This window comes from Borostomias antarcticus (genome assembly GCF_949987555.1).
Source record: "Borostomias antarcticus genome assembly, chromosome: 30".
Classification (NCBI taxonomy): Eukaryota; Metazoa; Chordata; class Actinopteri; order Stomiiformes; family Stomiidae; genus Borostomias; species Borostomias antarcticus.
The window spans coordinates 3,617,025-3,634,650 of NC_140263.1; the positions used below are offsets into that span (position 1 = coordinate 3,617,025).

The 17,626-nt window shown below is 47.2% G+C and overlaps 1 protein-coding gene across 1 annotated transcript in view; it reads right to left on the reverse strand.

The window, feature by feature from the left end:
• Nucleotides 1-296: 296 nt before the first annotated feature.
• The window catches only part of cntfr (ciliary neurotrophic factor receptor), a gene marked incomplete at both ends in the record, with an annotated part of 56,965 nt that continues 39,635 nt past the window's right edge, over nt 297-17,626 (reverse strand). The window contains 2 exons of the mRNA XM_084460144.1: nt 297-433; nt 4,054-4,243. Of these exons, the coding sequence (XP_084316270.1) occupies nt 297-433; nt 4,054-4,243 (327 nt within the window). The remainder of the gene's footprint in view (nt 434-4,053; nt 4,244-17,626) is intronic.

Below are 17,626 nucleotides of genomic sequence, written 5' to 3' on the forward strand. Positions count from 1 at the left end.
GAAGGAAGCCCCCTGGTTATAATGGAGATAAGGTGTTATTACTATGGTTATAATGGAGATAAGGTGCTATTACCATGGTTATAATGGAGATAAGGTGTTATTACTATGGTTATAATGGAGATAAGGTGTTAATACTATGGTTATAATGGAGATACGGTGTTATTACTATGGTTATAATAGAGATAAGGTGTTATTATTATGGTTGTTACTGTTCCAGTTGGCTCGTCATGACAGAAGTGTGTATCATTCGGTCGTGGAACGCGTGGTGGTTGGCGTGTAGCGGTTGTCACGGTAGCTCACCACATGACGACGACCAGCGCTGCTCCCAGCAGCAGACAGGAGGACCAGAGGGGGAGGGGCTTGGGGGACGCCCCGCCCGCTGACACGCCCACTTGAGGCTCTGCTGAGGGAGGTGCCGGGGAAGGTGTGGTCTCTGGTGGACAGACACACAGCACGGCCAATCAGAACACGGGATACAATGACACTACAGACACGGAGCGAATCACAGCACAGAATCAGAATGAGTTTTACTGCCAGGTAGTTTTTACACATACTATAGCTGTGTTCGGAATCGCTCCCTCGTTCCCTCACTCCCTCGTTCCCTCACTCCCTATTCCCTATATAGGGTTCCCCATGTAGTGAACTACCTAGGGAACGGAGAAAATGTAGGGTACATGCACTGTTCCCTGCAAATCAAGGTGAATTGTGGGTAATAAATAGTGGACTATATAGGGAACGGAAATTCCGTGGAGAATTCGGACACTACAAACAAAATGGCTGACGCCCTATATAGTGAATAGGGAGCGATTCCGAACACAGCTTATGAATTTGTTCTGGTCAGTTGGTGCATAATACTGATGAAGACGACATTAAACTGGATGCAGGAACCAGATGGAACAGTGCAAAGTGCCAGTGGGAAGCTCCAGCATTAGCAGAAGCACTACAGACAGAAGCCTCTTCAAACCTATCGTGAGTTTGGGTAGTCAGAGCTGAAAGTTATCTCCAGTCGAGTCCTACAAAGTTCACATGCTCACGGCGAGCTACACCTGGCATCTCAATGCCTTATCTTCTCTATGAACTGATAGCTGACATTCAGCAGTTAGCTGTGAGCATGTGTGGGAGGCAGCTGCTCTGGGACTAGGACATCCACGTTTTCTTACCCTTTCTAACACCGTCTGAGTTTTGTTGTTAGAACTACGTTCAGATTAGTAATATTTAGGGCTGGGTATCGATTTGAATTTCAAGAATCGGTTCGATTCCGATTCCCAACTTTCAGAATCGATTATCACGATTCAATTAGATTTGATTCGATTCAATATCGATTCGGTTAGTGTTACTAAAACCTTTTTTTTTTTTTTTTTGCTGTAACCTTAATTACATGACTGCCAAGTTATGCAACACATCAATACTAGGGCTGGGTATCGATACTGATTTCCAAAAATGAATGAATGAATGAATGAATGAATCATTTCATGAATTAATGAACTATTCATTCCTTAATTTATTCATTCATTCATTAAATAAAAGATTTTGGGATTCATGAATCGATTCAGAATCATTTGATTCAGAATTGATTCAGAATCGATTAATACTTTTTTTTGAACCCAGCCCTAGTAATATTCATCTTCAGAAATGTCCCTGTTCCTATCAATAACGATGGTGTTCGGGTGTCGTGCTGCTGTTAGTGGGAGCTAGCCAAGTGTGAAATTACTTGAGAGGAACACTTGAGCAAATCTCACACGTACGTCTCCTGGCTGAGAGACATTTGGGTTGGGGTAAGAAGAGAAGCTGCTTCTCTCCTGGCGTTTAACCACCTCATATTCTCCCACGTTCTCTTCTCCACCCCCTGTAGCGGCTCGCCTCCAGTTTAAAACTCTGTTACTAGCCTACAGGGCGATGAAAGGAACAGCCCCCTCCTACCTCCAGGCCATGGTCGAACCCTTTACCCCCCTCCTGACCGCTACGCTCTGCTACCTCGGGGGCGACTGGTTGCCCCGTCACTCCGAGGCTCTTCCAAACCCCCACGGAGGTGGAACTAACTGACCACTGACGTCAGGACAGCGCTGCGGGAGTCCCTGCCCATCTTTCGCCGCAGGCTCGAAACTTGTCTCTTCACGATCCTTCCTCTTAAGCACCTATTTTAGATTGCTAGTCTTGCATTTTGCCTGCAGCACTAGATTATGCTTTTAGTCACTTGTTTTAGAAAGGAGATGCACTTGTTCCTGCGTTTGATGCAATTATTTGAAGTCACTTTGGATAAAAGCGTCAGCTAAATGCATGTGATGCAAACGGAGAGAGAGAAAGCTACAAAATAAAACATGTGGACACAGAGGCCAGCAAAATCAGATATGGAATATCAGCACAGCACAACACAGGAAGCAATGACCAGAGGTGATTAAAGCAACTGACAATAAGGACACACAGCATCGTGGGGCCACTACGACTCAGCCTCAATCTTCTACTCAAGACCCAAGAAACATGTATAGAAAGGTGTACATTGTTTGGCAAAAGAACAAAAATGTGCAGAAATCAGTGATCTAGCGAGCACCGACGAGCATAACCAGGACCAGAAATAACGAGGGAAATAATTAAATACTAATGAGAAGAGCAGACCAATGAACTAGCAGCCATGGACAAGGATAGAAGGTCTTTTTTGCCATCAAAAGGAACATCCTAATTCAAATCTAGCTAAAAATATTAGACTCCATTATATAACCCTTTTTCCTTGATGCTTGCGAGGTTTGAGGTTCACTTGCTAATTAAAATTTCATACAATGGGACAAACATCAAATTGAGACTGTCTACAGATTTCTGCAAGCCCACTCCACCTAACAACGCATACAGTACAGAGCAGAATTAGGATATGCGCTAATTATCAAAATTCAGAAGAGAGCACTTAAATTGTACATTCGCCTAAAGGAAAGTGACCCTTCAGAACAAAGCCCTCACCTATGAAAAGACTGTGAGGAGATGTTCGCTCAGCCAGCTGGTTCTGGGACTCTGTCCACAAACACAAGCTGAGCCACCAAACAGAAACCCCACCAGACTACACCAAATTATGAGAAAAACAAAAAGAAAACTATATGACACTTTGGAAAGAATCGACCAAAACCAGAGCTAATTGGAATGCTCTCCGGCCCTAAACAGAGAATACACAGTGGCAGAATACCTGAGCACTACCTGTCAATACCTCAATACCTGACCCAAAACTAAGCAATCCTTGACTATGTTCAGACTCAGTGAGCACAGCCTTGCTATCGAGAGAGGCCGACCCGGCTCCCTAGAGAAGACAGACTGTGCACCCACTGCACATTCAAAGAGGTGGAAACAGAGTTGCACTTTTTTATTTATTTTTTATTTTAATAATGTATTTATGATATCTACGGAAGCCCTAAGCGGCCATGCATTCATACATTTTTTCCCCAACGAGATAACGAGATAATTGATAACGAGATAATTTTATTCGTTTTCTCGTGATAACGGGATAATTTTCAAGAAAATGATACAGTTATCTCGAGAAAACAAATTAAATTATCTCGGTATCACGAGAAAACAAAGTTTGGTTATCTCGAGATCTCGAGAAAACTACCTCGTTATCACGAGAAAACGAATAAAATTATCTCGTTTTCACGAGAAAACGGTGGGGAAAAAATATATGACTGCATGGCCGCTTAGGGCTTCCGTAGTTATCCCCTTTTCACCCAATGTGCAAGATGGGGTTGCTGTAGATCGGTGGAGCCTCATGCCAAAATTACACTAACCACCCCGTGGAGAGGCTGTGGGATTGTGCTTGTGTGTGTGTGTGTGTGTGTGTGTGTGTGTATGTGCGTAGTTGTCGTGGTGGCCAGCAGGTGGCAGTGTGGTACCAGGTTGCCGCTCCAAACTGACATATAGATCTGATCACTATGATGACAACCAGCTGTGCTGCTCCTTCAAAGGTCTACAGACATCCACGGAGAGATGGAGGGGTGGGGGGCAGTGTTGTCATGGTATCAGTGTTGTCGTGGCACCTATGGGGGGTTGAGGTGATCCGTCAGGGGTCAGGGGTCATACCTATGGGGGTGTCGGCCTCGGGAGTGCAGGTGATCAGCTTGGGCGTGTCCATCCAGGGGGTGGCGTGCACCGCCACGCTCCAGTCACTCCAGGTGCCGATCTCGGTGTCCTTGGCCGCTACCTGGATGATGTGCTCCTTCCCGGCGTATGCGTCCGTGATGGTGTGGGCGGTGCTATCTGACAGCTCCACCTGCCAGCGAATCAGAGAAGAGAGAATCAGGGGGAGGCCCAGACCAGCCAATAAGAGACAGAGAGACAATTGCGGCAGTCAGGTAGATCAGCCAATCGGGTGACCAGAGATATTGGGGAGGACCACAAACCAGCCAATGAAGGATCAGTTAGAGTAGAGAAATCATCACCCTAACCCTAACAAGCTCACCTCCACCTCCCCAACCTACACCCTTCTGGCTCAGATCACTATTGTGGCTGCAACCCAGTCTTGTATTCTTTTCCATTGTTTCGCCCTTGTTTTAGGATTCATGTGCCCTGTTCTTCTTATGCCCGCTTTTGTTATGTGCCTTTGTTGTCTGTCGCTTTCATCTCTGCCTATGCCCTTGGCCTCGTCTGTACTGTGTACTGTGCTGCTTCCACGCCTTACTTTGCCCGACTCTGTGTCCCCGTGGGGTGGGGGGGGGTTGTAGCTCACTCCCTGTTTTAGCCATGCTGCTTGGCTAATCCAGGGAAGCGTTTAGAGCGTAGTCATCAGCCACCAAACTTAACAGTTTAAGTTTAAACTTAACAGTAATCGACCTCTGACGTCAGTGTTCCTGAAGGAACTAGCATTCTGAGAGTTAGCTAGCAGTTTGAAAGCTAACTATAAGCCTGAGACTAGGTTAACTAGCTAACGGTGTGAGACTAGGTTAACTAGCAGTCTAAGATTTAGCAGTTTGAGAGTTAGTTATCAGTCTTAGACTAGGTTAGCTAGCAGACTGAGAGGAAACCAAGCAGGTACACAAGCAGTATAGAGTGGGAAGAGTAAGCTAGTGAGCAAGCAGAGTTGACAATGCCTCTTTCCTTCAGTCTGAGACTGGGTTAATTAACACAGAGTTCACAGTCTGAGAGTAGGATAACTAACAGACTATCCTAGTGAGCTAACAGAGTTGACAGACTGAGATTAGGTTAACTAAGAGTTTGGGAGGTTAACAGAGTATGCTAGTGGGCTAACAGAGTGGACACTGCCTTTGTCCTTCAGTCTGGCATTGCTGTGCTGCCCTGGCATCTCCCTAGGACTGCACTGCTGACACACACACACACACACACACACACACACACACACTCCCCAATGATACAGTACATACACACACAAACACACACACACACACACAAACTCCCCAATGATACAGTACATACACACACAAACACACACAGACACACACACACACACTCATCCCCCAATGATACATACACACACATGCGCACACATACACACAACTGAGTAATGAGGTCAGAGGTGAGAACAATGCATGCTGGGTACATTGGGAGTATTTTCATTCACAGGGAATTACACTAATGCAACACAGCTGGGAGAGAGAGAGAGAGAGAGAGAGAGAGAGAGAGAGGAGAGGAATAAAGGAAAGGAGAGGAGGAAGAGTGAATAGGAGAGAGGGCAGAGAGAGGAAGAGAGAGGGGGGGTAGAGGATAGACATGGGAGAGGAGAGATGAAAGAGGAGAAAGTGAAGAGTGAAAGAACGAGGGGGAGGAGGGGGGAGAGAGAGGGAGAGTGGAGGAGAGAGGGGGAAGGACGGGGAGGAGAACAAAGCTCAGATAACATGACTCATCCTAGTCATCCATCACCACCGTGTCCCTCTCTCTCCCCCACTCTCCCTTCAAACCCTCCCTCTCTCCTCTCGCTCTCTCGTTCCTTCCGTTCTCTCTCTCCTCTCCCTCTCTCTATCCTTCCGTTCTCTCTCTCCTCTCTCTCTCTCTATCCTTCCGTTCTCTCTCTCCTCTCTCTATCCTTCCGTTCTCTCTCTCCTCTCCCTCTCTCTATCCTTCCGTTCTTTCTCTCTCCTCTCCCTCTCTCTATCCTTCCGTTCTCTCTCTCCTCTCCCTCTCTCTATCCTTCCGTTCTCTCTCTCCTCTCCCTCTCTCTATCCTTCCGTTCTCTCTCTCCTCTCCCTCTCTCTATCCTTCCGTTCTCTCTCTCCTCTCCCTCTCGCTATCCTTCCGTTCTCTCTCTCCTCTCCCTCTCTCTATCCTTCCGTTCTCTCTCTCCTCTCTCTATCCTTCCGTTCTCTCTCTCCTCTATCATCTCTCTCTCCATCCACTCCCCTCTTCCATCTCTCTATCCCTCTCTCTTTCTATCCCTCACTTCTCTCTTTCTCTATCCTCTCTCTTCTCTCTCCCCTCTCGCTCTCTTTCTATCTCTCTCCATCTCTCCTCTCTATTCCTCTGTGTGTGTGCATTTGTGTGTGCATGTGGTTGTGCATGTGTGTGTGTGTGTCTGCGTGTGTGTGTGTGTGTGTAGGTGTGTGTTTATTTTTCACATTTCCATTTTAATGGAACTCTCTCTTCCATAATTGGATATGATTGTTATGCCTTTCCCCTGTGACTGAACCAAACACACGCGCACACACACACACACACACACACACACACACACACACACACACGCACGCACACACACCAACTGACCAGAGAACGGTCTGGTTTGGTAGAGAGTGGAGTCAGACAATCGACAACAAGGGTTCTCCACCTCCGAGGGTCATTCTATGTTCCGCTAGTCACAGGTCACCCAGCGCACCTGTCACTACGTTTCAAAGGTCCAGAGGTATCTCATCTTCACGGGGCAACTCTCCTGCTCTCTGGCTACAGGCTCAGGGAACGGTTCTATTAGGCTTCTCACACTCAGGTATGTACACATGTAAAGGCCTGTGCCATTTAAATGGTAAATGGACTGTACTTGTATAGCGCTTTTCCACCTTAGCGGCACTCAAAGCGCTTTACAATGGCCTCTCATTCACCCATTCACACACACACTCACACACCAATGGCGGTAGCTGCCGTGCAAGATGCTAACCTGCTCATTGGGAGCAATTTTGGGGTTAGGTGTCTTGCTCAAGGACACTTCGACATGTGGACAGTCGGAGCCGGGATTCGAACCGCTGACCCTTCGATCGTTGAACGACCCGCTCTACCAACTGAGCTACAGCCGCCCGGGCCCCATTTAAAGGCTGAAGAGGAGAAGCTTCAATCGTGGCTGCTGATCCATCGGTATCTAACCACGTTTCAGTCAGAAACATACGTTCACGTATAAGATCGTTTATGAGAAACGTCTTGCCAGCAAGGAATCTGACATTAAAGTCGCACTGAAACAGACGTTTGAGATCATCTAACTTCCGTAGTTTGACGTATTTCCGACGCAAACAAGTTATGAGGGCAGGACATGTGTTTAGAGGAATTTGATTGGAACATTGACAAGTGGACGGGTTTTAAGAACTTTAGACAGATTCGATAGAAGGATAGCGTTGATTGACGGGTGGATGTCGTGAGATTATTGGCCTAAAATCTAAGGTACCTGTTGTCGTCATTGCACGTGACCTACCGTTTTCCAGGAAGTAAGAAATGATATACTTTAATATAAGATTACAACAAAAATTTTGAAATTATTTTGGCATACTTCGTTGGATAGGTGAACACTATGACCAATTATGTGAACCAAAATGGGACAGAATGCTTTTTTCATTTCAGTGCGACTTTAAGAATTGCCGTTGACATATTCTCTGGGTGAAGGGACTGGCTTGAGCTACACTCTCTAAGAGGCATAGATATCAAATTGTCTGGATACTCCAGTTGGTCTGTGGCTGGCTCTGTAGATTATTTGAAGAGAGAGACATGGTCTAATTGTGTTCATAGGCCTCTTATTGGAAACATTAAAATCACTAAAAACTGTCAGATTGGAGTGAGTTACTTTGTTAATAATACCCCCTGATCCATTTGAGTGCACTGCGTCAATTTGATCAGGACCTAGGGGAGATGGATCGGTAGAATTTTTAACACAATGTCAGCGCCTGAGGTAAGAGGCCATGTTCTCGGAGAGTAGCCGGGCCCCCAGCGGGTTTGGGTGGAGACCCAGCAAACACGCAACGTCAGGGAGACGTTCAGATCATGTCTTAATAACGTCCGTCGGTCCTGAACCCCGTTTGTACGTCTGCTGGACCCCTCGATATTCAAACGTGTGGCTTGGACCCCTCTAAGACGTCTGTGGACGTGCAGAACGGGTTCAATATCTGAACGTAAAAAAAAAAACATTCATTCTGGCTCCTAATTGGATGTCTTTGGACGTCCGAAAAAGACAAGACGTCTTTTAGACGTGTCTTTGCTCAGTGGGGACCATCACGTTTCAGTAGGCTAGACCTCTCCTAGAACAGGTCAAAGTAGGAGATGAAAGGGACTCCTAGGGAAGCGATCTAGTCCTGTAGACGAGTGTGAAGCCAGAATGTTCTGGACCATCTCTCAGCACCCCTCCGATATGTAGAGAGACTGCCGGGCTCTCATGTCGTTTGTTCTTACGTGTTGGATGATGGGTTCGGCCTTGGTGTAGCTGCTTAGGATCCTTGTTTGTGGTGGAGATCATGAACTCGAGCACCTGGGAAACGGTGAACTCTGGAAGAACCTCCAGATGTGGGAGAGATGGAAACATCTCGGACTATAGAGCCGTCAATAATAATGGTGGAGGTGGTCGAGTCAGGAGGGAGGAGTGGATGAGGAGGAGCCGGATGAGAGCAGGGGCAGGGGCAAGAGGCAGGGGGGCTGGGGGAGGAGCCTGTGTGGAGGGGGAGGGGCGGCGTGGGGGTGCGGCTTGGGCAGTGTTATCTCCTGCCCCTGGTGCAAAGTCTCCAGGCCGTGTGGCGATGTCATCTTCCGTCACCGGTGCGCTTTCTCCAGGCCGGGGGGGGCGATGTCATTTCCTGTCCCTGGTGCGCCGCCGACATCATCCACAGAGAAGACATCATCCACAGAGAAGTCACCAACAGAGACGGCAATGATGCCAGAACCTTCCATCTCATGAGTTTTGATCACAGTCCCACTCACACACACACACACACACACACACACACACACACACACAGACCCAAGCCCCCCCGCCCACACATACCCACACACACACACACACAGACCCACACCCCCACACACACACACTTTCTCCCTCGCTCTCTCTCTCTCTCTCTTTCTCTCTCAATCCAATTTCAATTCAAAGTGCTTTATTGGCATGATGAGATGGATCTTCCAATGCCAAAACATGCTTTTCTCTACAGCATAATAATTAGAGAATTTAGTCACAAACAATCCCCAAAATCACTAAAAAATATCCAACACTTTAACAAATACTATAATTGAACAAAAACATAACATCACACAAACAGGTAAGCAAATAAACTAATTAGCAATATCATATCTGCCTCTCTCTCTCTCTATCTCTCTCTCTCTCTCTCACACACACACACACACACACATATACACACACACACAGACACATAGACATACATTCACACACACACACACACACACACGATGTGCTATGTTTGGGGCACACAGCCTCAGGGTCTCTATGCATTATTCAATTTACCAAATTAAACTACAGAGCAGGTTTGAGTCGTGTGTGTGTGTGTGTGTGTGTGTGTGTGTGTGTGTGTGTGTGTGTGTGTGTGTGTGTGTGTGTGTGTGTGTGTGAGAGAGAGGGAATAAGAGAGTGTGTCTGTGAAAGAGAGAGAGAGAGAGAGAGAGAGAGTATGTGTGTGTGTGTGTGTGTGTGTGTGTGTGTGTGTGTGAGAGAGTGTGTGTGAAGGGTTAGTTAATTTACAACATGTTTCTTCTGTGGAGAGTAATTTCCTTAAGTCGCTGCTGCTGATTTACAGTTCTGACTGGTGCACTCTGCCAATGAGACACACACACACACACACACACACACAGAGACACGCACACACACATAACATGCACACGCATGTGCACGCACACGCACGTGCACCCCCACGCGGGCCCATGTGCACACAAATACCGACACATCCATGAAGGACTCGTGGATTATTATTAATATATAGGACCACAGACAAAGCCTCCCACATGACACCCCACTCTTCTCCTCCCTCTCTTTCTCTCCCTCTCTTCTCTCCACCTCTCTCTTTGCGTCCCTCCTCCCCCTCTCCCTCTCTCCTCTTTCTGCGTCTCCGTGCTGAATTATTCCTCCGTGTAAAAGTGTTCTCTTTATCTTCTCTGGCGTGTCAGAGGGAACGTCTGTCTTTATCTGAGCTCTGCGCTACAGAGGGAACAACACGCTCTTCTCACTGTACGCCACTGTGTACATGATATCTGTCGGTGTGTGTGTTTGTGTGTGCGTGTGTGTGTGTCTGTGTGTGTGTGTGTTTGTGTGGTGTGACTTCGTGTGTGCGTGTATGTGTGTGTGTGGTGTGACTTCCAGTTTGTGTGTGTGTGTGTTTGTGTGGTGTGACTTCCAGTGTGTGTGTGTGTGTGTGTGTGCGTGTGTTTGTGTGGTGTAACTTTCAGTGTGTGCGTGTATGTGTGTGTGTGGTGTGACTTCCAGTGTGTGTGTGTGTGTGTGTGAGAGAAAGTGTGTGTGCTTGTGTTTCTGAGAGTATGTATGTGTGTTTACACCCCGCTATATGGACCATGCTGTGTGTGTGTGTGTGTGTGCAACCCAGTATCACAGCTAAACGTGTAATAGACGAGTAGAGTCACTCGTGTGACACGGCTCAGTATCACATTTGAGCTTAAAACGTGATAGCTTGCGTCATGCTTAAACGTTTAATAGGGCGTTTTAATAGGGCCGTTTAATAGGGCCGTTTAATAGGGCCGTTTAATGGGGCCGTTTTACAATGCAAGCCAGTACTGGACATCGGGTTCAGGACGATTTCACAACTGGACGCAGGAGTGGTGCTGCTCAGACGGCGCTGAGTGGGCGCGCTCCGCATATCGCAATACCCCTGCTCGGGCACGCACGCCTGGAGGCTCATGGGAGGGCGGGGGAATTGCTCAATGCTCGCTACCCGCGCGCCTGCTGGCTGCCAAACAGTTGTTATTTCATACGGTGAGAAAACATGTTTAAGCAACGGGTCTATTTCACGTTTTATTCTGCATTCAAGCGTGGCTACAACGTGATGATCAGCCATTTCACACAAGTGACTCTACTCGTTTATTACGCGTTTAGACGTGATATTGTTTTGCATGTTGGTGTGTGTGTGTGTCTCTTTCTCTCTCTCTGTATATACGTGTGTGTGTGTGTGTGTGTGTGTGTGTGTGTGAGAGAGAGAGAGCGAGTGTATGTATGTGTGTGTGTGTGTTTACACCCCACTATATGGACCATACCATGCCGTGTGTGTGTGTGTGTGTATGCGTGTGTGCTTGCGTGTATGAGCGTATTTGTGTGTGTGTGTTTACACGCCACTATATGGACCATGCTGTGTGTGTGTGTGTATACGCGTGTATGCTTGCGTGTATGAGTGTATTTATGTGTGTGTTTACACGCCACTATATGGACCATGCCGTGTGTGTGTGTGTGTGTGTGTGTGTCATATCTGACCTTATCAACTTTCCTCCCTGTTCCTGGAGTAAACAAAGCCCAGATAAAGTGTTTCCTAGGAGACTGGGTCAGGAAAAGAGACGTCACGCTGCAGTGTGAGGGACAAACCAACATACCCCTCTGTCCCCTAAAACACTATCACATCCAAAATACCCCTCTGTCCCCAAAACACTATCACATCCCAAATACCCCTCTGTCCCTAAAACACTATCACATCCCAAATACCCCTCTGTCCCCTAAAACACTATCACATCCCAAATACCCCTCTGTCCCTAAAACACTATCACATCCCAAATACCCCTCTGTCCCTAAAACACTATCACATCCCAAATACCCCTCTGTCCCTAAAACACTCACTTCCCAAATACCCCTCTGTCCCCTAAAACACTATCACATCCCAAATACCCCTCTGTCCCTAAAACACTATCACATCCCAAATACCCCTCTGACCCTAAAACACTATCACATCCCAAATACCCCTCTGTCCCTAAAACACTATCACATCCCAAATACCCCTCTGTCCCTAAAACACTATCACATCCCAAATACCCCTCTGTCCCTAAAACACTATCACATCCCAAATACCCCTCTGTCCCCAAAACACTGACATCCAAAATACCCCTCTGTCCCTAAAACACTATCACATCCCAAATACCCCTCTGTCCCTAAAACACTATCACATCCCAAATACCCCTCTGTCCCTAAAACACTATCACATCCCAAATACCCCTCTGTCCCTAAAACACCATCACATCCCAAATACCCCTCTGTCCCTAAAACACTATCACATCGCAAATACCCCTCTGTCCCTAAAACACTATCACATCCCAAATACCCCTCTGTCCCTAAAACACCATCACATCCCAAATACCCCTCTGTCCCCAAAACACTATCACATCCCAAATACCCCTCTGTCCCTAAAACACTATCACATCCCAAATACCCCTCTGTCCCTAAAACACCATCACATCCCAAATACCCCTCTGTCCCTAAAACACTATCACATCCCAAATACCCCTCTGTCCCTAAAACACTATCACATCCCAAATACCCCTCTGTCCCTAAAACACTATCACATCCCAAATACCCCTCTGTCCCTAAAACACTATCACATCCCAAATACCCCTCTGTCCCTAAAACACTATCACATCCCAAATACCCCTCTGTCCCTAAAACACTATCACATCCCAAATACCCCTCTGTCCCCAAAACACTATCACATCCCAAATACCCCTCTGTCCCTAAAACACCATCACATCCCAAATACTGTCCCTCAAAACACCATCACATCCCAAATACCCCTCTGTCCCTAAAACACCATCACATCCCAAATACCCCTCTGTCCCTAAAACACCATCACATCCCAAATACCCCTCTGTCCTTAAAACACTATCACATCCCAAATACCCCTCTGTCCCTAAAACACTATCACATCCCAAATACCCCTCTGTCCCCAAAACACTATCACATCCCAAATACCCCTCTGTCCCCAAAACACTATCACATCCCAAATACCCCTCTGTCCCTAAAACACTATCACATCCCAAATACCCCTCTGTCCCTAAAACACTATCACATCCCAAATACCCCTCTGTCCCTAGAACACCATCACATCCCAAATACCCCTCTGTCCCTAAAACACTATCACATCCCAAATACCCCTCTGTCCCTAGAACACCATCACATCCCAAATACCCCTCTGTCCCTAAAACACTATCACATCCCAATACCCCTCTGCCCCCAAAACACTATCACATCTTAAATACCCCTCTGTCCCTAAAACACTATCACATCCCAATATACCCCTCTGTCCCTGCCAATAACTATATATCACATCCTATCACATCCCAAATACCCCTCTGTCCCTGCCAAGAACACTATATCACATCCTATCACATCCCAAATACCCCTCTGTCCCTGCCAAGAACACTATATCACATCCAAAATACCCCTCTGTCCCTGCCAAAAACTATATCACATCCATCTACGGCAAGACAGTGCTATCTGTGTGTGTTTTTCGTGTCTGTGTGTGTGTGTGTGTGTGTGTGTGTGTGTGTGTGTGTGTGTGTGTGTCTGGCTACTATGATCAGGTGTGTGAGGGCAGCAGCAGGCGAGGACTGGGGAGGAGGAGGAGGAGAGAGGAGAGAGGATGGAGAGAGTGCAGATGGGGGAGGAGGAGGAGGAGAGAGGATGGAGAGAGTGAGGATGGGGGAGGAGTAGGAGAGAGAGGAGGAAGAGCGGGAGAGGTTGAGTGGGCGGATGAGGAGGAGAGGTCGGAGGAGAGGGCGGGGGCGTGGATGGGAGGAGTCAGAGGGGGAGGAGAGAGGACTAATCGGTCTTGATGTGACTGGGATTGTTAATCCCATTCTGCTATAATCCCACAGCAAACACCTCCGCCCCGTGGGTCACAGACAAGACAAAAGAGCAGAACACACACACACACACACACACACAGTAACACAGTTTTCCATCCTTCCTGTCTGTCGGTTCATTTGTCGAGCTGTCACACCCACAGAGGCTTCATGAAATATGCAGGGTATATGAACAGCCTCTCTCTGCATTAAACATTCAGAGATATGGAGATCAAAGGGAGAGAGAGAGAGAGAGAGAGGGAGAGAGAGAGGAAGAGAGAGAGAGAGGGAGGGAGGGAGAGAGAGAGAGATAGAGGGAGAGAGAGAATATATCTCCCTGCTTGTTGTTGGTTCGGGGTTTTCCAGAAAGAGGATTCAGTGAAAACTCTTCACCCTGAGATGAGGGAAATTGGGTTTTTCCTGAGAAAGACAGGTAATTCAAACCCATTCCAGAAAAACGGGTAATTCAAACCCATTCCAGAAAAACGGGTAATTCAAACTCATTCCAGAAAAACGGGTAATTCAAACTCATTCCAGAAAGACAGGTAATTCAAACCCATTCCAGAAAAACGGGTAATTAAAACCCATTCCAGAAAAACGGGTAATTCAAACTCATTCCAGAAAGACAGGTAATTCAAACCCATTCCAGAAAAACGGGTAATTCAAACTCATTCCAGAAAGACAGACAACTCAAAACTCTGGGTGAAGCTAACCTGCTTCCTGGTTCCAGGTTCTTCTTGCCCAAACCCTGAGTTCCTCCCTGTGTCCTCTGTCCTGCTGGGCTCGGAGCAGCTGTTGGACATGGGCTGTTCTTTCGTAATTCACCCCATCGATGTCCAAGCCAAATTAAGTCACACAGCCCCAATTATATATGCCATCATTCCCCCGATGGCGCGCTAATCAAACATTAGCATTTTTCGTCACACCATCATTTATCTGAACAACATTCTCTGCCTTACATCTTTAATAGCCTATTAAACACAGCAGATGTGCTCTCGGATCATAGCAATCTCTTTGCGTTGCCGACGGGAGTTTTCTGTAGAACATTGCCGATGCCGTCGGGAATTTCCTGTAGAACATTGCCGATGGGAATTTCCTGTAGAACATTGCCGATGCAGAACAAACAACTGTTTGTAGAGCTGAACCTGGGATCCTGGCATTTCAGGAGGATTCACCCACTTCCCACTACATACAGTAAGCTTAGAAGATTTAGAGACAATAATGATATTTCCCATTACATCAGATATGATGTAAATGTATTATAAGTTAGTTATAGGTGCTCAGTTCGATTTTTTTCGGCCACTAGATGGGGCAGTGGTGCAACGTATCAGATATAAACAAGTGGGCGTTTTCACTGCATATATGGATATGCACACTCACCCCCCAATAATGTCTTGATAGCTAGATTGTGTACGTAGACCAAGAGGAATCCACTTATGTCCACCTCTAGACATTTGGACGATTTTACTGACCGCTAGATTGACCAGAAGACGACCAATTTCATTCAGCTACTACTCTGATTGTTAACGTCGTTAGCATAAGTGAACGGCGTAGAACATAGAAGATTTGCATCATGGCTAGTGGCCATTTTGTGACTGGGAGGGAAATGAACATATTTTCTGTTATGAGACTAAAGCGGGACATAAAACCTAGTTACTTTATGAGAGATATTGGCCCCCAAATAATTTTATGTGTTTTGTTTATCCTCATGAATATGTAGGCTACAAAACCACCATTACAGGCAACGCTATGCTAAAATATTCAAATCATCAACAAAATATCACACCCCAGTGCTAGCCATGCCAGCTGTCCCTTTTACATCGTTGTGGATTCATCTCTGTGACTACAGGGACCTCCACTGCCAAAATAACGTCCCATCCTGTATCGCTAGCTTTAATGATGAGGCAGAATAAAGCCGAAACAATCCAGGATTGAAATGTCCGGCTGAAAAGTAGCTATAGTTGTAGCACAGCTGCAGTAGTAGTAAAAGAGATGTAGTTATTACATAGTCATTGTAGTTACTACTAAAGTCAACTAAACTAAAGTAGTTGTAACGTAGCTGTAGAAGTTGTAACATATGGTTGTTGTCGTTGTAACATAATTGTGGTTGCTACTAGTGATGTAGTCCTTCTACAACAAGGACGGATCTGGATGGTTGTCTCACATGACACTAGAATGGATAGTGACCTTCTTAATATCCCCCCGTCTTCTTACTCCCCTCTCTCCCCCTCTCTCTCCTCCTCTCTCCCCTCTCTCCCCCTCTCTCTCCTCCTCTCTCCCCTCTCTCCCCCTCTCTCCCCCTCTCTCTTCCCCTCTCCCCCCCTCTCTCCTCCCCCCTCTCCCCCTCTCTCCCTCTCTCCCCCTCTCTTACCCCCTCTCTCCTCCTCTCTCCCCCTCTCTCCCTCTCTCCCTCTCTCCTCCTCTCTCCCTCCCTCTCTCCCCCCCCTCCCCCCCCCTCTCTCCCCTCTCCCCCTCTCTCTCCCTCTCTCTCCCCCTCTCTCTCCCTCTCTCTCCCTCTCTCCCCCTCTCCCCCCTCTCTCCTCCTCTCTCCCCCTCCCCCTCTCTCTCCCTCTCTCTCCCCCTCTCTCCTCCTCTCTCCCTCTCTCTCCCCCTCTCTCCTCCTCTCTCCCCCCTCTCCCCTCCTCTCTCCCCCTCTCTCCCCCTCTCTCTCCAGCTCGTCCAGTCGTGGTATTGCAGGCTGACTGCTGCTCATTGCTATGTAAATAACTGCTTTCAGGAAACACATTCTTTCATCTGAACCCAACATTCCTGGGCCTGGCTGGGTATCCAGGCTCCATTCAGGACAACTGTCCCTTAACACACACACACACACACACACACACACACACACTCACATACACACACACACACACACACTCACACACACTCACACTCACACACACACACTTTCTTTCTCTTAGGTTTTTCTCTCTTCCTCTCTCTCTCTCTCCCACCCTCTCTCACTCTCTCTCTCTCCCACCCTCTCTCTCTCTCTCTCCCACCCTCTCACTCTCTCTCTCTCTCTCTCTCTCTCTCTCACCCACCCTCTCTCTCTCTCTCTCTCTCTCTCTCTCTCCCACCCTCTCTTTCTCTATCTCTCTCTCTCCCACCCTCTCTCTCTCTCTCCCCCACCCTCTCTCTCTCTCTCTCTCTCTCCCAGCCTCTCTCTCTTTCGCTCTCTCTCTCTGGTGGAGCCAGAAATAACATTTATTTCTCCTGAGAAAACAAATGTATGAGGAAAATGGAATTATGAAACGAGTAATTTAGTTTTGCTATAATTTTCTATCTCGTTATATTATGCCATGTTGCTACATTTCCTATTGGAAGTATGGACCAGAATATGAATGTAGCATGGTTTTCTAGGCTGTATGAATTAGCGTACTAGCCTGGCTCCAGCCCTTTGAAAGCGACTATTAACACAATTGCTTAGCTGGACGGACTAATTGTTGAGGACTCCTTTGGCGACACTTGGAAAACGGCATTAACGGGAGCTTGTTCAGACCGAATCGTCAAGTGAAACAAAATGGCAATTCAGTCTATTATTCTCCTGAGTTTCAGGCTATTAGCCTCCATGACTTACCTGGGGCCCTGGGGCCGGTGTGCTACCCAGCTGAAGGGCCCCCCCTTGGGGCAGGTACGGTAGCTACTGAAGTGTATTTAATCGGGGTAATGCAACGCACCTGAG